This window comes from Onychostruthus taczanowskii, unplaced genomic scaffold (genome assembly GCF_017590055.1).
Source record: "Onychostruthus taczanowskii isolate IOZ18803 unplaced genomic scaffold, ASM1759005v1 scaffold118, whole genome shotgun sequence".
Classification (NCBI taxonomy): Eukaryota; Metazoa; Chordata; class Aves; order Passeriformes; family Passeridae; genus Onychostruthus; species Onychostruthus taczanowskii.
Window position 1 is genome coordinate 757,576 of NW_024498329.1, and position 26,157 is coordinate 783,732.

The 26,157-nt window shown below is 40.6% G+C and overlaps 1 protein-coding gene across 2 annotated transcripts in view; it reads left to right on the plus strand.

The window, feature by feature from the left end:
* SCAPER (S-phase cyclin A associated protein in the ER) overlaps positions 1-26,157 on the plus strand; it is a 136,209-nt gene that overhangs the window by 42,520 nt on the left and 67,532 nt on the right. For both annotated transcript variants that reach the window (XM_041427672.1, XM_041427671.1), the window contains exons 20-22: positions 1,124-1,231; positions 14,172-14,308; positions 17,445-17,510. In XM_041427672.1, the coding sequence (XP_041283606.1) occupies positions 1,124-1,231; positions 14,172-14,308; positions 17,445-17,510 (311 nt within the window). The remainder of the gene's footprint in view (positions 1-1,123; positions 1,232-14,171; positions 14,309-17,444; positions 17,511-26,157) is intronic.

Consider the following 26,157-nt stretch of genomic DNA (forward strand, 5'->3'; position numbering starts at 1 on the left):
AAGACCAACCCAAGCCATGCAGCTCCAAGTTCTGCTTCACTCACTTGCACATTTGCTGTATCCCTGCTCTGCTTTTGTAAAAAGTGCATCTTATTCTGCTGTCCATGAATCAGGTGGGTTAGGAAGATTTAAGAGAGCTGTAGAGTTGTGGGTAGAATGGAGACTCTGGGCAGTGCTCACTTATTGGCTGTCTGCTGAGAGAAGCAAGAACTTGGGAGCATCAGATGGAAGAAGGTAGTTTAGAGACAGATTTAAAGCAAAGTAAAGAATGTGGTCCTTTACATAGCAGGCAGCTGAGCTGGGAACACCTTGATGTAACATGCTGTGGGTATTTGAATTTACTGTGAGTTCAGGGGCTGATTGGTTAAGTGTAGTTGGACTGAAATTCACAGAGAAACCACATCAAGCTCAAGAAGTTCTTGAATTGAGTTTGGTTGGACGCTTGAAAGCGTTGGACAGGAAAAGGAGTGTTCTCTTTGTCTCCTCTCTCCCTTTGGTGTCTGATTTTCTTGGTCTCTGTTGGAAGCCAAGGACATTGCTTGGCAGTGTCCCAACATCAGCTGGGGCTCTCTGCCTGTGCCTGCCTTCCCTGTCCCAGGAATGGTGGGGGAGAGAAGCCACACAGCCACTGGGCCAGAGCTGGGAGATCTCCTACTGATAACTGCTTTCACTGCTTTGCAGAGACTGTGCATTATCAGAGAGACATGCCACTGAGCATTATTTCTCTGTAATTGCTGCATTAAGCAAGATTGCATGGGATCACCTCAGGCAGTGCTGGAACAGAAACTCAGGCTCAGCAGGCTGGAGTCTTGTGTACTCACTGATCTTGCATTTCAGAATGAAACTCCAGTGTATGAAATTAGATTGAAGTGAAAAGGAGAGGAGAGCCTAACGTATTTTTTAATCTATTGTTACACTGCTGCCTAGCAAATCATTCTGTAATTTACTGTTAAGTCCTGCCTAAAATATGTTTATGTAAATTAGCTTGAGGAGTAAAGTTGCTTGAATTTCTGAACATACCCCTGACAAATTGGCATGTTTTATATTATGTTGAAAATACTGTTGTTTATATATTATGGAATTTGCAAAGGGAAAAATAACTATTAAGTTATTGTCATTACAGATTTCATCAGAAGTGTATCTTTTCAGCCACATTAAAGGGAAAAAACACCAGCAAGCTGTAAGAGAAAACAGTAGTATACAAGGACGAGAGCTTTCAGATGAAGAAGTGGTAAGTTTTGTGCTATTTTTTCTGTATTACTTCTGGTTTTAAATGCCATTCAGCTTGAAAAAGGAGTTGAACAAAACTGTTTCTGTTAGCATGGGGATCGTAGCAGACTACCAGTGTAAAACAATGAAAGGAACAGTGCATTCACATACTGCAGGCAATTGCCGCTTGAAGTTGATTCTTTATAAAATGTGACTAATTGCTTTTCTGTTAATCGAAGGCATTTTTCATGTCACTACATTTATCTTTGCATCCTAAAAATCTTATCCATTACAGTTGTCACCATCCTGTTTTCTTTGTTTCTTCTTCTTGCTTAAAATCTTAGTCCTTTTCTAGGTGAGCAGGTGTGCTATCCTGTGCATCAAGGTCCATAATGCTGAAAACTGTAGTGCTAAATTACTTCAAAATGTAAGATTTGAAACGTTTTGGAAGTGCTAATATTGCTAAGAATACTAGTTTTTCAGTAGCTTCTTTAGAAGAGTTGGCATTTAGAGTGATTTTGAGGAAGCATTTAAGGTTTTATACTTTACCAAGAGCCTGCTCTTCTGTAGAAAGGACATCTGCATAGCTGTGTCATGTAATTTTTTGTTGCTGCTGCTAGAATTCAGTTACAGTATTAAGTCAAGGGCTCTTTAATGAGAATTTGGGTTCTGCCACATCCAAAAAAATTATGCATGCCCCTGTATTATATCTGTCAGGTATTAGGAGGAAATAGTGTGCAAGCCAGTTCTTCTGCACTGATTCAGATTGAACTTGTATTTGGAAATGTATTTCCAGCCAGGCTGATTCAGATGACACTGTCCAGTAGTTCTGATTTTTTCACTTTCCTTCACAGTTCTTTTACTATTTTTATTTACTGAAATCTTCTCTTGGTTTTCAGCTTCTTATACGTGGTTTCCTTTCTAAAAACTTTGGAGAGTTAGGTCTCTGAAGTACTGGAATCCACAGAGGTGGTTATCACTGAAAAAGCAGAAAATGATAACTGGAGAAGGACAGTAGTCTGGAGGAATAAATGCTTGTGGAGTTGCACTTTCCTGCCCCTTCCCAACTGTAATGAAAGTACCTAAACTAGTTTCTCAGTTTCTTTCTTCCTCTTGGACGGTGTTTACTGGGAGTTGTGTGGTTTTGGATTTTATGTGCCAGGCTTACACATAAAATTTCCATACTGCACCTGTTTGCCTGGAGATCCCAGCTGTGAGATTTCCCAGAATCTGTCCTATTGTGGGTACTCCAGGTATGGATTGACATTTTCTTGGATCTCTCTGGCCTTTGCTGCTACCTGTCTGGCCACTGGTGCCCGAAGTGTGCTTCTTGCTGGGCAGCTGGTTCAGAGGAGCCTGGAGGAACACTGGACTGGATTTCCTTGTGCCTGGGCATTACACACTCTCCACATTTCATTTGATAGGTGAGCAATTCCAGTTTCTGGAGAACAGAATCAGCTGCCTTTGCACCCAGCTGGGGAAACAGAAGTTCCACTAGAGGGCACAAAGATCCCGATTTTTGTGCCTAAATCCATGGTTTCTCAGCAAAACCTTTTGATGAGAACTTAAGACCTAAATGAAGGTTAAATGTATGTATTTCTTGAATAATGCTTAGTGCAGGAGAGAAAGGAGAGAACAATTCTAACTGAATTAACAGCTTGAGAGTTATTATAGCAGATTACAATATCCTTAATCAAGATGGTGCATAGTGTTTGGCAGATTGGCAATGTATGGATGCTTCCATTGTTAGCTATTTTATATATTATTTATGGCCATTTTTCAGTTAGTCCAAGTATAAAATTCTGAGCTATATTATTGTAACCTAAAATTTTCCAGGTCTGAGGCCTTCTCTGCTTTTTATTACCTTTTTTTTTTTTGTATTAAAAGAGCAGTAGTAAGACACTCACTATAGATCTGGGCAGTGTAGAGTAGGAAAGCAGTTCTACTAATCAGAGCAATCTGCTTAGTGTATCCCTTTATTCAGCAAGCATTGTTAATGCCAACCTCACAACTAAAGCATTCAGTAACTTCCCAAGTGTTGAAATACTTGAGAAGAAAATTCCGAAGTTTTATAGAGAAGTGAACCCATATTCCAGGAAATAGTCATAGTTTTTTGTAATATTTGTAATAGTCATAGCTACTTGTTTATCATGTGTTTCAATTTTTCAGTCAGTGAAGGTAACTCTAGTGAAAATACACTTGTGCTACTTAAAGTTATTACTTGTCATCTGTGATGTCTTTAGATTATATATGTCTTGTCTGTGACCCTTCTTCTTTGACATAAAAGATTTTATTTATATCACCTTTGACCTAATAAAATTTCACCTTTAACCTTATGCACTTGACACCTCAGATAACTTACTCTTGATCTTTGACTCATTTTGTGTTCAGTCTCTTCAGTATATTAGGTAGCTGCCTGGAAAGAAAGCTTTTATAAAATTCTAATCTGATAATAGAATTTCTTTACTATTACTTGGGAAATCACAAGATTTTAAATACTTTAATTTTGTCCATATTGGTACCTCAGATTTAGGTGTCTCCTCAGAGCTTTGGAAACTGATTGAAGCAAATGATTGTATAATTTTTCTTCATGCAGTAAGGAGTTTTCTTGGTTAATTTGACTGTAAGCAAAAAGTTAAAAACTTCTTAATGGTCATGGACACTTGATTCCTCTGGGCCAGCTGGGTGGTAGGAGTTTATCTTGCCAGAAATAAAAAGAAGCTGCTGTATCCTAGGGGTTTTCTCTTCGCTGTAATGTCTGTAAATTCTGTCATTTTAGAGACATTTTCAGAGGTAAAAGCAGACTTCATGTTGGAGCAATGTCCCCCTGGTTTGGCATTAAGTGCTTATTGTGCTTAATTCCAGCATGTCTGGTTCAGGAGCTGACAGCTGGGATTAGACCGTCAGGAAGGTGAATTCATTTGTGGATGTGAAACGTACAAAGAAAATAGTTTTGCTGTGAATGAAGATAGAAAAATGAAAAAGCCTAGAAGTTCATTCTCAGATTGTGTGGCAGCTTTATTGCACATCAGCCTTTTGGCTTTTCTTCATTTGGGGCTTTATTAGTCTCCAGCTGAAACAGTTGTAGCTTTCTCTTACAGCAAGCAGCTCTTGGTTTTCTAACAGTGGTTATCCTGTAAAAGCAAATTAAGCTCTGTTCACTTTGGTTACTTCCTTTGTGACTTTGCTTTTGCCTGTCTTCTTGTAGATACATTAATTCACCTAGGTGGTAAAACTGGCAGCAGGCTGAAAGTCATCTTCAGTATATTTCTGCAGCTTTCAGTGCTCCCACTGGCCCACATCCTTTCAGCATTATCTCCAGTGCAGTAAGAGCGTGCTGCCTGCATTATCTCTCTGCTTAAGTGCCTGGCTGCTTCCATCAAACCCTCAGCTTCGCCTGCTTTTGCAGTGCCATTTTCTGTGCTATTGATTTCCCGTCCCCTCTCTCAACATCCACCTTGCTTTTAGTTCAGCAAAGGATGTAAACAGTGTAAGCAATTTGCTTTCATGGACTTCACTGCAATCAATTAGTATGTTGGTAGTCCTGACTAATTGCTTTGCTGAATGAAAGCCTGTGTGATACAAAGGCCTCACTGAAAAGGTGCCTGCAAGAGCCATGGGACAACACCTGGTCATTTCATTAGGCTGAGGAGTCTCTGCAAGGACCTCGTAGACATTTTCTCCTACTTGTAGCTCCTAGATTTTAGGAGCTACAGGCACTTTTTAGGCACTTCTGTGCCCCTCTGCTTTCCCTTTTGCCTTTGCCTTTCTTGTCTCTCCTGGTTTGTTTGGAGAAATACACTCAAGGGCTCCCTTTGAACCATTGTCCCAGCTCTCTCTGTATCTCCTGGCCTTTAAATGCCGTGGTTTAAAGGGACTTTCAGAATATAAATCATGTCATTCCATGTGGTCTATGAATGTTTCTAATAAGTGAAAAGCTCTTCTAAAAACCAGATGCAATAGATAACTCGGCAGGGTTTGGTTAATTTATATAAGGTGCATGCTACAATTTTATGTATTCCAAAGAAGGATGGAGGAATATTAATGAACTGTTGTTTGCATATGTGAAAAATGTGCTTTTTCTTATCAGGAGAGAAAACTGATTCTATTGTCATTATATAAAGGCAACAAAGGACTTCTAAGAGGTGCATTTAGATCAAATGAAAATGTAATCCCATGATGGAGCAGAGAGGTGATTTTTGTCTGAAGACTGACAGCGTTAAAATGTGAGGATTTATATAAAGACCTGGTTGCTTGAGCCCACACACGTTCCTTTGAAAAAAGCTGCTGGCCAGTGACTAAAGCTCCCTGTGGAGCTGGGGCTGCAGTGGGAGCCTGTCCTGGCCCAGCTCTGCCTAGCTCTGATTTCCAGAGTGCCTCCTGTGCTGGCAGCTGCCCCAGGGAAAGCCATGAGCCCTGGCTGGGTGTGCTGGGAGCCCGAGGCAGGGCTGTGCTGTGCCAGCCAGGTGAGCTTTGCAGCCAGCACCACCCACAGCCAGAGCTCCTGTTCACAGCACTTGGAAGTTCTGAAAGGTTTTTAGATTTTAGGAGTGAGGAGTTGTTTTTCTGAAAGAAATCAAGCTGTTTTCCTAGAAGGGTGTGCTGCTTTCATTATTTCTTGCAGAGGAAACTACTGAGGGAAAAAGATGTGGCAAATAGCTTAATGTCTGACCCTTGCTGCTCTTCATCTGTATTTACAAGGATTTTTCTTGTCTAGACACGTGGTGGTGCCAGGATTTTGCTAATTATTTTTTTTTTTTTTTTAATACACTATGTTTTCATTCCAATTAAATTATATATCACTATTGTTTTGTTGCTTTAGCCTTTGCAGTATTGAAAAAATGCTTTTGTTTTCCTTTCTGAATCAGAGTGTTTTCAAGTTCTTGTATTTAAATGAAATATAGTGTTTCATTAACTCCTTTGGTAGCCTATCTAAAAGATACAATTAAGCAAAATGGAAAATAACAATACTAAACAGGGTCACGTTTTTAGTTTCATCTAATAGAGGAGTTTGAGAGGTCTGTACCTGTGGGTATGTGGCTTTTAAAAACCATTATACGCAACTAATAGTTCTCTTTTTTATTCTGGAACATTCAGATGAATGTTACATGTCTACCTGTGTTCACAGAATCAGGCTGGTTTGGGGTAGAAGGGAACTTAGAGCTCCTCCAGTGCCACCCCTGCCGTGGCAGGGCCACCTTCCTCTGTCCCAGGGTGCTCCAAGCCCCATCCAGCCTGGCCTGGGGCACTTCCAGGGATCCAGGGGCAGCCACAGCTCTGGTCAGTGCCCAGTGTGTCGAGCCTGGCTCGTGCCCTGGTGTTTGCCCTTCATCTCTCCTGGCATTTGGCTGCTCCATTATGACCATTCCAGCGCAGGGAGATGGCCCTGGCCCAGCTCTGGTGGTACTGCAGCCATTTCTGGGCTGTGTAGTGGTGCATGTGTTTTGGTCATATGTAGAACAATATTCCTGTTTGCTTTATCCACAGACTTCCTAGGAGGTTCATTTTTTTTCTTGGCATCTTATTATAGTTCTCCAACAGTAGCCCATTTTTCTTTTCTGTTGCTCAGGGGAAACAATCTGTAAATCACTTGCAAACAAGAACTCCCCATCCCAGTAAAGCCTCAGGTTCTGGCTGAGTTGGCTTTACTCAATTTTCTTTTTCTTTTTTTCCTGAGGAAGGAAGGATGTTTTTTAGAGTAGAGTTATGTGTTTCTAGAGGAGTGGAATTATGCCAGGCATCTGTGGTTCATTTTTGTTTATGGATATTTCATACCTCATGGTGGGTACCTGTGGTCCTTTCAGTCCAGGAGTTCTGGCCATGTCATTCTTTGTGAATAATTCTGTCCTAGAAGACACTGTCATGAAAATCAATGATTATAAAGTCTAATCCATGTTGCAGCTTGCCGAAGGTCTCTCAGTACCCCATACATCAATTCTAGTTTTTTGTACTTTGCAGAGCAATAGCTTCTTACTTTTAATTTATTATAAAGTATTGTTTTTCTTGGCAAAACATAAGAGATTAATCGTTTATTGGCTGTGCCTTTAATTGTGATAGATCACTGCCAGCAGCTGCACCCTTCCTATTTTTGGCTTGGGCATCTCCAATATCCACAACCAGTAAAAGAAACTGCTGCTGGCAGGCCCAGCTGCACTGTGATCTCCCCTTTCTCTCAGCTGTCCTTGCAGCCAGATAAAGTCAGTGCCTTCCAGCCTTCCTCCCTCATCTGCAGGGATGCTTTCCATGGCCAGGATGCAGAATTCTCATCACACAGAAGAGACAACTTTACTTTGCCTTCTGTTCCCACATTTTGGAGTGACAAGTGGGAATGGTATTAAAAATCTGAAAAAATACTTAAAGCTGCTATTAAGACCATTATTTGTTATTTGTCTTAATGGCAGACTGTCATGTCATTGAATCCATGGACAAGCAAGGTGACTGAAAGTGCAGTCACTGTCAGCAGTAAAAATAGTTTTTAGTTTGGATATGCTGAAAAGCAGGATTAGTCCCTCATGGGAAAAAAAAACTACATCCCAGATGTAAAGGAAAACCTAGTTGTGCAATGAGAGGTTACTCTTCAGTTTGAATGAATAATAAAAGTTTTTTAGTGCTCTCAACTCATCTTCTAAAGTACAGTCTAGCACAGAAATGTGAATAATGAAAATCTTGGTTTTGAGAAAATAATATTTGAAAATTCATTACATTATAACCTCTTTCTTATACATATAGCACCTCTAGTAACACTTCTTTATTCATATTAATAAGGAATACCTTCCATCTTAAGATTCTTCATATTTTGGAGTGGATGATCACTTGTGGTCCTGTAATAGTATTTGATCTCTTTACAATGAAGAATTACTGATCATTTGTGTTTCAGGCTGTTATTGTTTAAAATTGAAGTGTGCTTTTGATATAACTCACAGACTGCTTCAGCATCTGTTTTCCATATTAAATAATGTCCTAGATTATGAGGAAAAAATAAAATAGTGAGTAATTCTGTTGAAACATGTAGTAAAATCATGAACAAATATTCCTGTGGTAATGTGATTTAGAATTGAACCCTAAAAAACTCTTCAAAATTTGGCATATATATCACTTAAGTGATTATATACACAAGTAAGAAACCATTATTCCTGACATTAGTAATAAATAGTGAAAACACTTTTAAATTATTTTCTGCAGTTACAGGATATTGTTTGTTTTGAAACAGGTAGAGATGTAAATCCAAAAGATATATGTAGGCTTCAGAATAGTTACCTATTGATTTGCTAGAATATATTCCTTATGTACATTACCTTTATATATCAGTTTGATATATATATTTTCTATATTAAAATGGTAAATGAATGACAGCTATTATTATGTGAAATAAGCTACTACAAGTATTTCTTTATAGTCTTCCTCATGCTTATATTTTAATGCTGATGTGAGAGGGCAAGTAATAACAAGTGTTTGGAAGTTCTGAAGACTGAGTTTAGATAAATAGCTGGAGACAGATGTTTTTCAAGTTGCCTTGGTCTGCAGAACTGGGTTAGAACACTTATAAGAATGCCTTTTCTTTCAGAACTTGGGGATTCAAGGTTGGAAAGAATACAAAAATAACAGAATAACCAGCCTTACAGTATTCTGGCATTTCTGCTTCAGTTCTGGCCAGAATCCAGAAATACAGAAGGGAATGAAAATGAAAAAATAACAGAGGGGAAAAAACCTACAAACTCTTTGAGATTCAGCAAGGTCATTTTGGCTTGGTTTTTTTTGGGTGAAAGTCCAATAGGCAGGCAGGTTTTTCAGATCTGTGACTTGGGGAGTTTATAAATGATGGAGCCCAGGTCAGGAGCCCTGGTCACGCCCTGGGTGGCCGTGGCACTGCCAGGCCTTGCCCTGCCCCATGCTGGACAAGGATCCCCCTGCAGTGCTGCCTCCCTGGGCTTTGGAGCAGGTGCCAAAGCTCCCTGCTACCCTGGCTGCTGCTCCTGCCTTCTCCTGCCTGCTCCTAGGATCCCAAAGGCTCCTGTCCCTGCCTGTGCTGGGGGAACTCTGTGCTTGGGGAGGCCAGGGATGGCACAGAGCAGCTGGGACCAGCACAGCCAGGCTCTCCTGCCCTCCTTGGCTCTGCTGCAGTGCTGTCCTGCCTGCGCAGGCGTGCCCCAGGCAGAATTCATGAAAAGGCAACACTGACTTGAAAAGAAAGGAACAGGAAATAAGTATTTGTGTTGTGGTGACCTCTAATTTTAGAAGGAGGGAATTTTGTTAGGAAGAATTCTGTTTGGCATGCTTCACAATTTAATAAAGTTCCTATTAATATTTTCTGAGTAGTGAAATGAATACTAACTTATATGTAATACACAGAGCCAAGAAGTGTCATAGTGGAAAAAATGGGGTAGGAAGATAATTTTGCAGTTGTGTTCTGGTTTGATAAATACATATCCAAGGTTTCAACTGCCAAGGACAGATCCATGGGTGCTCTTGCTGTAATTAGGACAGTAAATTGGGAGAGCTGCTGGAGAGTATTGGTCTTGTGAATGGCTATTGTATGAAGAGGATGTCAGTTGGGAAATTTCTTGTGCAGCTGTTGTATTTTATGCAGATTACTGAGGTTCAGAATCCAGTTTAAGGTATGGTTTTCCTCATCCAAGCAGAAGTGGACCCTGCTCAGCTATATAGCATTGCAGCATTTTGTAGCATTTGCTGTACTGTCCATGGAAAACTTTGCAATTATGTTCATTCTGGAGTCTGAAAAAAATTACTTTTATTTCAGGGGATATTGATTATAATGCTGTTATTCTTGTAGTGTAAACATGTCATATAAGAAACAGAGGAAACATTGGTTATAAGAAGTGCTTAGTCAACTAAAATTATCAACTTCGAGATATGAGACTAACAGGGTGGATTTTCTGGTTCAGGCAGATGAAGGGGACTAGGCAATAACCAGCAAGAATGTGACTTCAGGGGTGACCTTATTAGCTTTAGCTTTAATGGTTTTGGCAACTCCATTTCTCATGCAGTTTGTAGAGGAGGCCCATCTGTTGCGTTTGGAAAGCTTCAGGATTTTCAGTGACTTGACCAAAAGTGAGAACAGTTGAGAATGGAGGGAGAAGGAAGGAATAGCAAAGAAATTTTTTGTAAATATTCTAATTTCTGTCTGCATTGTGGTGACTGCAGTTTTACTTGGGTAATAATATTAGTCTTTATCACCTTGTTTGTAAATAAAGTACGGAAACTTTTACAGAAATTTATGTCAGTTGTTCTAAAAATTACTTCTGTGTTCTGTAAAAATTTAAATAACAACATGTGTCTGTACAAAATACCATTAAATATCCCATGATGGATGTTTACTACCTTACTTTAGCTTCATGGCTTTTTCAGCTGGAAACTGAGGGTCTCCCCCTGAGACAGGTACAGGATACCTTGGGATTTTTAACAGTAGTTCTTAGCTTTGGAGAATGCATGGCAGTAACACAGGAGAGAAGGAGCAGGAGTATTTCTACTCTAATGGGTCACTGAGCCATCTTCACGTGAGCAGAGAGGAACACACTGAGGTGACCATGAAGAAATCCATGTCAGCATTCAGTTCTTGTTTCTTTATCTTGCAGCTGTACATCCCAGCACAGAGCAGTGCCTGCTCTTGGTGGCACAGATTCTGTCACCTTCACGAGAGCTGAGACCTTACTTTGTGATGCTGCTGATCTCAGCTGTGCAGCTCAGAGGATGAGTATCAAGTATGAAAAATGGTGGCAGAAGTCTGACACGGAATGACCATCATCACTGGCTCTGGTTTAATCCTGAGATGAAAAGTGTTCTGTTAGGACAGACCTGGCAAAATTAGTATATTGTATATAAGCCTTTAAAACAGAGCTTCAGAGAAATTGCACAGCTAAAATTGATATGGCTGAAACTAAAACTGCACTGAAAAATTGTGGTAGGCTGAATACAGATCATAACAGCAGCTTCCATTAAAAAAGAGCCTCTACTTACAATGTTTTGCATTTATAATGGCCTAAATTCTCCAAAGATCTGCTGGTTTAATATCTGAGGATTTGGGGCCAGAATGTGCTCAGCCTAGCTCAGGACCTGACCAGTGATGACCCCTCACATTGCCATAAGAATAAACCCAGAATGCTTTTAGGGAGAGGATAAATTAATTTAATCTCAGATATTCTGACTGCACTTAGCATTTACTTATATAAAAATAATAATTGCAGAGAAGGGAAAGGCTTTCAGGAAGAAGTGTCCAGATTACCCTGTTATCCTGCATTACATTTATTAGAAATACACCCACCCCAAACTGATGAGTTTCATTCTTATTTAAATGAAAGGATGACAGAAGTTTGCTCTGAAAACACTGCACTGGCCTTATTCCCTTTTATAGTTGTCATTTTTGTGGTGAGTTCCCCTGCCCAACTATGGCTGTGCAGGTGGAATTACTTATGAGTTTAATTATTTAAAGGATTGGACTTCCTGTACTTCACTGTGACTCAGTGGATTCCAAAACCTCAATTTTTTCAGGTAACTGGTGGGAGCTCAATAAAACACACTGATCAATATGTTTCCCCTGCTCTGGAGGGTGGTGTAGCAGCAGTTCTCCTCAGGTGCCAGTTGTCACCCAATCCCAAGCTATTTGTTATTCTTGTTTCACACCTGAGTGGTGTCGATCTGCCCACGGTGATAATCTCAGGCTTTGATCTGTACCTTCAGAGGGAGATTGGTTTTGTGACACAAGGGATTATTACTCTGGTCTGACTTTAATGAGCTGTATGGATGAAGTCTGATATTAATCCACACTGCCCCGTGTGAAAGCTGAGAACGCTGAGAACCATGGTGCACAGAGGTGCTCCAGTTCCTGTGAATAAATGTGTGCAACCGTCTTGGGTGCTCTCCTGGCCCCACAGCCTGGGGCATGAATGTGCTTGTTGAACCCTGCAGTTCTCTTCAAGGCAGCAGCTAATCACAGATAAGATGATGAAAAAAGAGATGAGTGTCTGTGCAGGGGGTGCAAAGCTTTGTCTCCTTGCTTTGTGCCCAGCTCAAGTGTGACCCCACTGCCCTGGTGTGGTGTGGTGGCCATCCCAGAGTGCAGTGGGAACTTTATTCCACTCTGCTGTCACTTTGGAGCAATGAGAGTGTGAAGATGGGATGAAGCAGCGTCCCATTGCGGTCTTGAATGGAGGTGCAGAAGCACAGTGACAGCCCTGGTTCGTTTGTGTGTTACCGTACTGCAGCTCACCGGAGAGACCTGAGGTGGCTCCTGGAGGTGCTGGGCTGTACCTTTGGAAAGCAGGGGTGTTCATACCAAATCCCATGGAAACCATTCATAGATACCTTTCTCAGTGGATGTCACAGGGTCAGTACCCTGCAGCCTGGTAGCAAAGCAGCAGTGCCATGGTCTGTTTCTGAGGAAGCCCTTCCTTTTCTTAGCATTGTCAAACTCCAACCCACCTGTTTCCTGTGCAGCTTGAACCTAAGGACTGGATTTCTGGTTTTAAAAAGAAAAATAGTGCAAAAGGTATTTTTAAGAGGATGTTGAGGGATACATCTCTCTCATAAGACAGAATTGAGCTGGGGGTTCATAACCAGGACAGGGATGGTTCATTCTGAACTGCAGCAGCTTGTTGGAGAACTAACACATAGCAATGATGCTCCAAGGGCACAGCCTCTGGAGGTACCCTGAGAAGGTTTTCTTTTGAGGCTTGCTTGGTAAAACTAAATGGAGAATATTAAGGGCAGGGAAAATGCCTACAAAAGCTGTTAAAATTATTGTCCCAGCAACTATAGCAACCTGTGGCAATGTGTGTGGTTTGAACAGCTTGGACAGTTCATTGAGGAAGACTCTTCAGGTGTGCTGGGACTTACCAAGGTAGGCAGAGGAGAAAGGGAAAGTCAACATTACCTTTAGAATTTGCTTAGACCGTACTGTTGGATTTCTTATGTTCAGTACTCATTCAGTAGAATTAGACCTACTAATTCAGTATTCATTTTGCATTCCTATGATTTAAAATGGATATTTCATTTACTGTTTCCACCAGATATATATTCCTAGGTTATACCACGTAGCACTGCTTTCCAAAAACTAAATGGTCTTTTTCCAGGAAATTTCACTGAGATTTATTTTGTTTTCAATAGGCACAGTATTTTCCTGAATCAATGAAAGAAAATATAGGTTGTTTTTTGGAAAATACTGTCTATAAATTCTTTTAGCACGTCACGTTTTTCTTTGAATTTTAAGGGTACTTACCAAAAGGGAAAGAATAACCACGTTTGATTGTGGCCATAATAATATTCAAGGATAAGTTATCTTAATAAGCTGTGGTGACATGTACTTCATAATAAGTTTGGTATTTTGTAAGAAAACAGATACAAACCTCAGTATATTAAAAATTGTGCAAATTGTTCTAATAACTGGCATTGAGGTGGTTGTTTAGCATTTCTTCTGTAGGGAACTGAAATTTTACCAATATTTTGCCTAAATGCAATTTTTTTAATGTGAGAGGAAAAGTAATAGTTGTATTAATGAATGATAATGTTGTAAGTAGTGAATAGTAAAATACATTTCCATATATTTTAATGACATTTAGATTTTGATGAAGAATTAATATAAAAACCAAAATTAGCTTATTTCTTGTAACGAGTTATGTTGGTAGGGCAGGTTTTCTGTGGATGTAAAGGGCTGCTTGGAGGAGAGAGAGGATGTCAGTTTGGAGTCCATACTTGTTAGGTAACCATTCCTTGAAAAGCAGGCATAGTATTTATTGTTCTTCTTTTAATATTTTTTCTCCCTTTTTAGAAAATGCAGAGCTTGTTCTCTCCAGTGTAAAATAATCTCTTTCCCAAGATTTATTTTAAAATTTGGCTTCATTTTCATAACCTTCAGTTAAATATGTAACGCTGTTCTTTTTCCTGGGAAGATAATCTATGATCTCCATCACATACTATACCATTAAATATTATTCCACTATTTTCTGCAGGAGCACCTGTCATTAAAAAAGTACATTGTGGACATTGTGATTGAGAGTTCTGTTCCTGTGGAACCCTTAAAAGATGGAGAGGAGAAACAGAAAATTAAAAAGAAAGCCAAAAAGCTAAAGGCACGGATGAACTCCAGGTAGTAGCAATTTATTTTTATTTTTTTCTAAGTTTTGTTCTAAACTTTACCTTCTGTCCTCTAGTGTGAATGCAGTGGAAGGCTGAAAAAAATGTAAAAGTATTTGCTTTGGGAGTGTCTTGAAAATAACACTGATGAGCCTAATTTATGGCCACTTTCTCTGATTGAGAAAGAAAACTGAGTATCGATCTGGAGCCCTTGGTTTCACCTGTTAAGAGCTTTTCTCATAATTGGATGCCAGTGCCCTGCCAAAACTGTAGCCTCTTCTAGCATACAATAGCATGTTTAAATTTGTGTAAACCATGCCTATTTTTCTTTCTAGCTATTGATTTTTAAATGAAGTATCAAAGAAAATCAATAGTAATCAACAAATAGAAGTCAGCCTGCTGTAGTGTCAAATCCCATGACTAAATTTAATCATTTTTTTGCCTGTCACAACAAGAAGAAAGTTAAAAATATCTTCAAGTGGAAAGTGAGTTGTCAGACATGCAATTTGTTCTTAGTCTAAAAAGTGACATCTGCAAATCAGTGTGATGTGCAGGACATCATTATATCATGAACTGGTAGTGTCACTCTTTATGGCTGAATGGTCCCCAGCTCAGGTTAATGCTCAGCTGAATATTGTAGCATATTTTTGCATTTCTCTCTAAAAATACTTCTCACCTAGGTAAGAGCCATGGTTACACATCTTCTCTGCCTTTTTAAGCAAGAAGGGTTTCAAGTAAGAGAAAAAAGCTTGCACAGATTTTTAGAGCTACAGTAGAAGTGAGATGTTTCATTTAGTCCAAGCAGGCACATCAGCCTTCAAAACCACAACACTCTTAGGGTGTATTATTGCTTCTGACTACTCTCTTCTTTGGATGAGCAGATCCACTAGCTGAACATCACTGTTGGAACTGGATAATGTTCTTCAGGTTTCTGGATGCTCAGGATGCATCCAGATGGTTATTCATATGACCTGTTGATTTCATGGAGTTTCTGGGTCCAGTTTTAATTATTTCTCTAGGGTGGTTTCTGTTGAATTTAGTCAAGGATTTGTCAGACCTTGGAATGCAAGTTGAAATAATAATTTATTGTTGGCACAAATTGGAGAAAAACTTTTTCAGAACATTCTGAGTTTGTATGTGTCAGACTGCTGTGTGAGTCAGCATATTTGTCATCAAAAATTGTGATTAAAACAGTAATAAAGGGCCATCATTTTACAATGGTGATGCAGTATTGAAAAATATGATGTAAGTTTCAAAATCTAAGTTATATTGAGGAGACATTAAGTTCTTGTTCATTAAGCTTGGTTTCACTTTTAAAGGGTGGCTAGAGTTTTCAATGGCTTTGCTGTCCTTGAAGATAACTGAGAGTTAAATAGAAGATTTTCTGATGTTAGCACAAAAGACTTACTAATAAAAATGTCCAGTAGCAACATAAAGCAGAGGTATTTTGATGCTGCTAATTTAGAGTTTCATAGGTGTTAGCAGATTATCTACACATCATGTTTTACTACATACTTGCAGCTCTTCTCTAGGAAAATAAATAGTTACAATGAATGCCCTTACACCTCAGCACTTGAAATGTCACATTCATTTCAGTTACTAGGAAGTTGTGATATTTTAAACTGGAAAAAAATAAGATCTGCAACCAAATAGGTTTCTGTTGCACTCCTGAGTTTCCACATCTTAAATCACTCTTGCAGTATCAAAGCAATGAAGGGCAGAGGTGAATGAGGGGACAAATGGTGATCAATGGGATATTAGATGTGTTGAGAAGTTTCGTTAGGCTTATTAATTATATTTATAACCCTAAGCCATTTAATTTGTGCTATCAGTAACAACTGATATATAGGTAAGTGAATTATCTCAGGTTATCCTGTATGTGCTGCTAGCAGGAGGATGTTTGGAGAGTGACACAGGAAAAGCAGGATTGGTGAAAGCTGAGTGGAAGCATCAGGGGTGTGCTTAGCAGGTAGTTGGTCCAGGCTTTGCAGGGGGCTTAAAGCATTCCAGCCTTGTGCATTTACTGACAGGGGTTTGGGGTGATAATTCAAGTTTGACTGACTTGCCTGTACAGAAGCTGAAATGTGTTGTTTCTGGCAAAGAAGGCAAAAGGTTAATAAAGGAATCTCACCTTCATGTTTAATACTAAAGTCAGCTGTGATTAATGACTTCATTAATGACCCACAAATCAGAGCTGGTGGTGATGTAACAATATTTGTGTGGAGCTTAAGTTGCAATGGCAAAGCAAGCGAAAGGAAAATCTGAGTAGCTTTGGGAAACTTGAGCCATTTGGGTGAACAGAAAATGTAAAGAAAGGTTTAATATATGTATCTGAGAGAAATGCATCTGCATCACTGCAGTGCCTGGATTAGTTTTGCTCTACATGGGTGTTGTTAGAAATGGGGTGCAGGATTGTTGCTGTGAGTCCTGCCTTGCTCCAGGAGTGCCTCACAGATTTCACCTGTTGGCACAGGCTGGCTGGAGTGAAAACAAGCGCTGGAAAAAGGTCTTGTCTCTCTCTTCCCGCTTTTTGGCACATGGCCAGTGTAAACAATACTTTTAAGGGACTAAAGAGGTCGTGTTTCTCTTTCCAGCAGTAAAGGAGTCCTTGGTGGAGGTGTTTCTGTGCTGCTCGCCTAACATTCATTATGTTACACTACAGTCAGTAGTTACATAAAAAAAGCTCCTGTGCTGCAAATACAACCAATTATTTGTATGTTAATTGTAATCTCTCTGATGTACTAATCTGGTCTGCACTACATGTCTAAGTCATTTATATTTTATATAACAATATTATTTATATTTTCATAATATTAATAGCATTATTTCACTAATCATTTTATAATAGGTAGTAGATTACTACAGCTGTATATATCACTTGTGAAATTTTCTACTGTTTGAAAAGTCAATTTAAATGCACCTTTTGTGTACTGATGATTTTCTAAAGTAGTGGTGTTAATCATAAATTGTTAATGGCCAGTGGCCAGTAGTTAAGCACCAGTGGATTTGGGTTATGACAGAGCAGCATTGACAGGAATGCTGTGCTTTACTATGAAGCAGAAAAACCCAGAGGTTTGAACTCTCTTGCTGTTATTACATCCTGTATGCTTTAGACAATAGTCAATAATAATGAATATTTTCTCCTCCAGGGCAAAGGAATATGAGAGCTTGATGGAAGCAAAAAATGCTGCATCTGATTCACCATTTAAAGCCAAGTAAGCATTTATATATTTTAGACATATGCTTTTTTTTCCCCTGTCTGTCACAGAAGTGCCCCTGAAAGTTCTGGTGGAGCAGGTGTGGAAGGTTCCCCCAGTTTGGGGCATGTTGCCATCCTGAGTTACAGATCAGTCTCTGATAAAAAAGGTCAGACTTCAATAAATACAATAAGGACAAGAAATGTGTCCTTTTTTTGAAGACACTGTATATCTTAACCTGTATATCATTCCTCTGTATTGTCCTGCTGTAGTAAAGAGAACATACACTTAACTTTTTCTTACCTGGAAACAAGAAGGTTCCAGTCTTGTACTTTAAGACTGATGGGTGAAAATTCAGCTGGAATTCTGGGATTGGAAATCTTATGTTTGACCTCCATTTGATGAGAAACAAAGGTTCTTGGTGTGGAAACACAGGTGCTTTAATGCACAGATGTCTTAGGCTGACATGGAGCTTTTTAAAGAATAGACCTTTTTATTGTCAGTTATAAGACACAGATGAAAACAGCTGGATGCTTAGATGAAAACAAGATCTGTGATCACTGACAAATTCTTCTGCTTAGTTTGAAAGTGAAAATTGCTCAGCTTTTGTTTTCTGATTCCATTGAAACCAGTTGGGAAAAGATGAAAAATATTTGGATTTCCAAGATGATTTTGATAAGGTCTGTTACCTAAGATTTTAAAAGAAACTATACAGCTATAGTTTAAGTGCAAAACATTTAAGAAATTGAAAAGAAGTGGAGTTTCATCAGTCCTTGGCAGAACAGGGATGTTACCAGTAGAGTTCTGCAGTTCTGTGATGGTCAGCATGTTCTCAAATGACTTGGAAAAAGAGGGCCAGCAGTGAGGGGACATTGCAATGTTCATGCAGAGATTCAGGACAGTAGGGACAAGAATTGGTGCTGAATGATAATTTTGAAGAGAGTGAGTGAGCAGGCAGTAAAATGGCAGGTGAAATCCAGTGTATATTGAGTGCTACCCAATGGAGGGGGAAGACAGAACACTGTTATATATTCACATAAAAAGTGTGGGCCTTGAATTTGCAGATGGGATAGGTAGTTCCTGGAAAATATCAGCTCAGTACTCAGCAGCTCATAAAAATCCTTTGTTACAATTACTTAGAAACAAGAGAGAACAGAGAATGTCATCAGGTACAAATACCTGGGTCATTTACATCTTTTGAATAGGATGTGAAGTTCTAGTTCTTTGTCTCTGAACAGATAAGCTACAATTGCTAAAGGCTCAGGGATAGCAGAAAGGGAAATATGTAATGATTTCAGGTATGTCTCATGTATCAGGAAATAAGTAAGCTAGTACCTGGAGGAAAATGTGATAATGGGAAGAAGTTCTTATGGGGTTATGTTATAGAGATCTACAGTGTCACAAATGGCATGGAAAAGATGGATGGTGGTTGCTTGCTGTCTCCTTGGTACCAGGACGAGGGAGCACAGGGGAAAGCTGGAGCCAGGTTCTAGAGGAACCAGACCCAATGTTCTTAATGCAGCATGCAGGGGGATGTGGGGAGCTCCTGGCAGGGTTCCCACAGGTGCTCCCTGACAGCTTCCCTGCATTCCTGCAGCTCTAGGAAAGCACAACCAGCCCAAGAGACTCCTAAGCCAAAAGAGGGGAAACAAACAGATTAGTAAAGAGGATTATGCAGCCTGCCCTGTTCTTAGTGTTGCTGAGACATCCACTCCCAGTGGGCAGATGGTGTGTGTGCCTTACTGCTAGCTGGGCTTAGGGACTCTGCAGCATCACTCAAGGGGAGGTCTCAAGAGCTGGAGTCAAAAACGCTCATCCTGAAGTTGTAGCAACTTTCAGATTGGGGACGTTTGTCTTCAGACTGAGGTCCTGTACCAGATCCTGTCTGTTTTGTGGTTGTTTCCATTGCTCATAAACTGCTGAGGAAGGTGGCATTTTGTACAAGTTGCTGGTGGTTAAGCAGTTCAGATCCTTGCAGTTAGACCTCCTTGATGTGCATGCAACTAGCCTGTATGCAAGTATATTTTACTTAGGTTTTTCAAAAGCTTGAAAACTGCTGCTGAATCGTAGATGTATTTTGAAATAATAAAAATCCATCACTGAAGTTTGACACAAGAAAATGACCCATCTCCAGCAGATGGCACACCTGCATAAACACATGGGGAAGAGTTTGCTTCGTTTCTTGGTCATCAGCACTTCCATTTGCAAGATTAATTTCATGGTATATTGAAACTTCCAGATTTGTAGCTTTTGTGTTTTGCTTTTCTTTGCTGCTAGAAAATAAAAAATTAGGTTCTAGTCATCAGAAAGTAGAAATGTGTGCATTTGACTCTGAAGATATTAATAAGCTCTCGTGTCTCTGTGTTAAATTCTGAGATTATCAGTGGCGTAACTTGGTCAGTTCTGTCTCAGTTGTAGTGCTAGAGAAAATCAGATTTTAAATTTTTTAAAAATGCTTTCAAGTCTTTTGACTGATCCTGAATTTACAGTTTTCGTTTCTCTTTATGTAATTAATTGTTCATTTGCTTTCAGGCAGAATCTTCTGCTCCATCTGCTTTTTTAGTTTCTTCCTTTATTGCCTCCAGTAGGGCTGTGCCCTTTCAGGTGTGAGCTCGTGGTGGCCACTGTGGAGCTCACTTCCATCACAGTCTGGGAGGTCTCTTTGCAGTCTTCATGTAAAAACCTACAGATCTATCAGCTGCTTACATCTAAATTTTTAAAATACAGTTTCAGAGACCATAGTTATTGTTATTTCCAAAATTACAAAACTTTTTACCTGCTCTGAGGGCTTAAATATTTGTGAGCTTCTTTGAAATCAAGGGGGTAAAAACGGGAGCTCAAGTCTGAACTGGCTTTTTAAGTAGAGGAGTATCTGTGAGTCAACCAGAAGCCCATTTATTTCTGTTAGAATGTGTTTACTTTGCACAACACATTTTAGAAAAGGGAAGAAGAATGGGGAAGTATTATCTCTTTCTGTAAGAGAAAGGATGAGAGGGCAAGAAATTTTGTGAGGCAAGAGTTTTAGCCCAGACTGTATCTATTAACATGACACAATCTAGTCTTAATATAGAGAAAAATAATAGGAAAACACAGAACTAAGTAGGGGATCTTACTTCTCCAAGGCCAGCAGGAAGAGGAGTCAGCACAGAGGAACAAACAGCAGTAGGTCTGAGGCATTGTTACCTTGAGAAGCTGTGCAGGCAGGCAGAGCACACCGTGTGCCGGGGATTCTGTGCCTCTGCCTGGCTGGGTGCAACCTGGCTGAGCCAACTGCTGCCAGCTGGGAGTCTGCACAGCTCTCAGGAGGTCTGCACAGTTACTGGGAAAAGTCCCAGCACAGAGTAAAGGGGGTAAAAATAAAAAGTCTGGGTGCTAAATGCAGTCTTCGGGTCAAAACAAAGGCAAAGAGTTTTGTCTTTCCCAAGGCAAGGTTTGAGGCATTCGGAGTGGAAGTGTATCAGTGAACGGAAAATATCTTTTGACTTAGTGGGCTGTGGAGCTTAAAAATGGAGAAGCTCCTTTTAAAAATCTGTTTGAAGTGGGACACAATTGGTAGATTTATTTATTTGCTTAACAGAAGCAATGTGTTCTAGAATTAAAGAAAGATATCTTTCTTTTATGCTTCCTTTCTTATGCCACATTTCTTTATCCACTCCTCTACCCCCAAACTGAGAGTGTCTTCACAACCGGAACCACTTATGGAATGCAAGTTCTTATCTGATTTTAGTTCTTAGTCATGTTGTCAGTTGTTACAGAAGAAAGACAGAAACCAGAGTTAGTCTTTGGCAGGTAAAAAGCCTTTTTAGATCACCTTTAAGATTAGGCCACTTTAATATTATGAGACCACTGATTTCCTGATGCAACTGATAGACTGTTTCAGTGGTTCTTATGAGTTGAAGGTTTGCAGATTTATAAAACCTTGTGCACTAAGGAAGCACTGATCCAATGCTTTCTAAGCTCTACACTGGTACTACACTAATAGCAATAAGCAGATAGGCTTTATCCTGCTGTGGTAGACAGTGATATCCCTTTTCAGTGGTACAGCACTGATTCATGGCTGGGATTGTAAATGACTCTAAGTTAGAGTTCTTTCTTAGAAATGACTTCTAAAACATGGCTGGAACAGTTGGGTTTTTAGTATCTGTTTAAAAATGGTGCACATTAGGGAGAGGGGTGGGATAACTCCAAATATTGCCTTGTTGGATAGGTATTTTGGTCTCTGTTTCATTTGCCAAGAGGGACGTTCAGGGAAAGGACTGTGGACATTGTCACCTGCAGAAGCCAGGTGTGGCTCTCTGCCTTTCTCAGGTGCACTTGCTGGTTGGTCCCTGGTGGCACTTAGGTAATTTTGTAGGTGCTGGTGGACTCTTGGTGGGTTTGTAGTATTAATTCATATTATCTGGGAACTGATCTGAGTAATTATTTATTGTCCAGTGTACTGGGATAATATGGCAAAAGATATGTCAGGTGTCCATTAGAGCATTCTCAGGTGTCCATCAAAGCACATTTTGAAAAGGGAAGGAAAACATTTTCACAAAGTTAATTTCATCTATTTAATATTTTCTGATGCAGAGACAAGACCATGTATTTCAGTGTTAAATATCCAGGTAGCAAAGTATAATTGTCATCCTTCAATACAACAGGGAAGCTAAAGTAATGAAAGATTGCCATATGCCTGAAGGGAATTAGCAGGTTTGCAGGGGGAGAAGTTTTGTTCTAATGTTTTAACTAGTCTCTCCTCACCTAACAAGGAATTGTTTTAATGTATTCTTTTTATTTCTCTTTTGTTTTTAACTGTAAAGGGATACTTCCAATAGTATGGATATTGGAACCACTCTTATCCTGGAAGCAGACTGCAGCACAAAAAGAGGAGATAGAAAAAGAAATGTTATTTCATGTGAGAGTCTGCTGCAGAGGAGATGGCAATGTAGTGTGGGGTTTGTTCTTTCAGAAGCCCAAAGCTAAATGTCTGTACCGATGTAGTACTTTCTTTCATTATAATATATCAGGTATTCACAGGATAAACTCACCTTGTAGGCTTTCCTGGTGCAGAAGGCTTAGAGTCCAGGTAGGCCAGTTATAAGATATTGTCCCAAAATACTGATTACTGAGGAAAAAACAGACCATCTCTGAAACTGGAAGTACTTGTACAAAATTTAATTTCCAAAATCTTGTGGAAACTGTAGAAGAGCCAGAGTGTAAATAAAATAAAATTCAGGTAAACTTTAAAACAAGAAAAATAACAGGTATGATTAGGCACGTGGTGGATTTCCTGTTCAGAAAATAGCTAAAACATTCTCATGGGAATGCAAATAAATGTATTCAGAAAATAGTATTTCTAGGATTTTTTAATCCTGTTTCAGATTTCCATTTCAAGCTGTATGTAGCTGGTTTGTGTCCGGCAGTGCTGGGGGCTGTGTGCGGCTCTGGGGCGCTGTTGCCGCGGCGCACCCGCAGCGGCCAGAGCCGGGACACGGCAGGGCACCGGGGCACGGGGAGCGGCCAGGGGCCGGGCACAGCTTCTGGGGATCCCACGGCTCTGCCCGGGGCGGGGCGGGAGCTGCCACGGCCGCCCTCCGCTCCTCCGGCACCGGCTGCCTCGGGGAATCGGGGCCGTGTGTCCCGGGGGAGCGGGGCTGTGTGTCCCGGGGGACCGGGGCCGTGTGTCCATGTGTGCGGGATCGCGGCCGTGTGTCCGGCTGGCAGTGGGGCCGTGTGTCCGGCTGGCAGCGGGGATCGAGGCCGTGTGTCCGGCTGGCAGTGGGGCCGTGTGTCCGGGATCGTGGCCGTGTGTCCGGCTGGCAGCGGGGCCGTGTGTCCATGTGTCCGGGGTCGCGGCCGTGTGTCCGTGTGTCCCGGGGATCGGGGCCGTGTGTCTGGCTGGCAGCGGGGCCGTGTGTCCGTGTGTCCCGGGGATCGGGGCCGTGTGTCCGGCTGGCAGCGGGGCTGCCCGGGCAGGACGCCGGGAGCAGAATCCGCTCCTTCCCTGGGGAAGTGCCCCGCAGCTGCCCGGCCGCACCCATCCTTCCCTGGGCGTCAGTACCGCCGAGACATCGGGTTAAATCTGCGACTGCTGGATACATTGATGCCACTATTTCAAGGCTTTTGGGGTTTTTCTGGACATGAAATGTAGCCTAGAAATACTGACAGATCTTTTTCCTTCGGCCTATATAATATATTAAACTTGCTAAAAGTATTTAGCCCATGTTAGAAACCTTTTGTATGAATAGTCCTTGTTTTCCCATTTGCAGTGAATAAAGATCAGATACTGTCTTTGTATTTGCTGAACATACAATTTATTAGTTTACATTATGGTAGTATTCCAAGACAAATCAGGGCCTTATATCCTTCTGATATTACTTTTACATTCTGAATTATCCATTTGTGAGGAGTACTAAAACCTTAATAAGTGAGATATAAATAATTTAAGAAGAAAAAACATTAACTTTCTCTATTATCCTGCACAGTAATGTTTCAATTATTTATCATTCTATGTATGGCTTAGTAAGCATTGGAGGACTGAAAATTGGGGGACAGAAGGAAGACTAATTAATTGTCTTGAAATATTTGGATTCAATGGTATTTTTCCAGAGTCACTGGATCAGGTGTGGATGCCATGTCCCAGTAATCCCCAGTGCATACCAGGAGTGTGCCAGGAGTCCAGTGTGTACAAAGAGCTCTCTCTTTCCAAATCCATTCCTAGCAATGGCAAATTCTGCATCCAAGCACAAGTCTTCTTAAATATATTTCTAGTCCTTTGAAACAGTCCAAAAATTATTCTTATTTCTCTGACACGGCCAAGAAGTCAGTATGGAGGATATTGAAATAATTTCTCCAAGGCTCACGGGGTGGGAGGGGGCAGGTTTTATTTCCCCTCTCCTCCCCATGTGATCACACAGCACCTTTGACTGGTTTTGGCAAAAAACTCCCCCTGCAGAAGGATATGAGGATGTAAGAGGTAATTCTTTAATGTGGCAGAATCGGAAATTCATTATTCTAGTTCCTCACTCTATGATGCTGAACACACACTTAGAAAGTTTGAATTTTGCTAAAAGTACCCAGAAAGACTTTCAGAAGAAATGGAAAGCTGGAAGCTTTTCCTGGGGAGTTAGTACTGTACAGGTTGTTTTTAAAGTGAGGACAGAAACTGAACTTAGGGAGCATCTTAACAGACTGAAGAGAAAGACTCTTGTGTTAGCTGTGTCAGCTGAAGGCTCAGGGTAATATGATTATGTTCTCTTTGAGTCCTATGAGCAGTGTTTTGATAATCCTTACACATTTTGTATGCTGATGCCTGATGGAGATTAGGGAAGTGCCTTTCTTCAGCCTCTGTGGTTAATCCTGGTGGAATTCCATTCCTGTGATGTTAAATGAAGCAAATGGAAACCTGTCTTGCTGTCTTTTGTCAGATGAAGTTACAATATAGAGTGGTGGGCTTTATATAGGCTTTAATAATAGAATTTGGGTAGATATACCAAAGAAATAAAGTATTTTTTGCTTCATGTGCTAGGATATTGCCAAGGCAATAGCCATTCTAAATCCCACTCTGTGAAAATACTCTGCTTGTGGACTGCAGCAGTTCCACTTCTCGTTGGTGCTGTGGTCTTTTGATTTACTGTCCAAGTCCTGCAGTTATTTGGGCTTTGGCTTCTAGTTTTGTTTCCCATTTTAGCTTGTGGCTTATGGAGATAGACAGAGGTTTCCTCCAACCTCATTTTCCACAGAGGAAATAGCAGTGCAAAAAAATCTCATTGGGATGTAATCTACTTTTATTTTTCTTGTCATAGAAAAATCCTGGTTGTATATTAGTGGGCTCAGCTGACCAGATGATAAGGAGTCCCAGACTCAAAATTCCACAAATCATTTTTATTTGTACTTCAAGAACATATATGTATCTTCAGCATGTCTTGAAAGCTATTAATGAAGCTCCTAATTTTTTCAAAGAGAAGACACAGAGTACCTGTTGTCCCTTGATTAAGTGGAAACTCTCTATTCTTCTACAAATTAATATTCTGATATGGGTTTTTTTTTAAAAAATATAGTGTGACTGTTGTGGTACATTCTCCAGCCATTCCATCTCCTGTCTCACTTCTGGGAGACTGGTTAATGTAATCTTTTTCTTTTCCAATACTCTGTGGTCACTTTGTGAATGCCTTCTGGCCCTTTAACCCTGACATCTCCATTTTCTGATGAGCATTGTTACCCTTCCCCTCTCTTTCCTTCCTCTAGATTTCTGTGTGCACGCTTCCAGTCCCAGCAGTGTCACTGCCACTCCTCCTGCTCAGTTGCCAGCTTTGTCCCACCTCAGTGCAGGTTGCCCAGTAGATGAAACCAAAGGTCCAGCAAGCCGTGAGCCTTGTCACTCAGAGCAGCAGGAGGGGACACTGAGGCAGTGGCACCAAATGCATGGCAGGTACAGAGTGGCACCTCCTCCTGACTGCTCCCAGTCTCCAGCTAAGGGACTCAACTCTGGCAGCCTTGTCTCCTCTGCCCTGCTGCTCCCACTGCACTTTCACAGTCAGGGCACAGAAGGATGAACTCTGGCTGTGTTTTGACTGCTGTGTTTTGTGCCCTGGCACTGGGTGTTTCCCCTCAGTGCTGAGCAGGAGAGCACAGGTGAATAGCCCAGTGCAGATATGTAAAAGTGAAATGGAACCCAACCCAT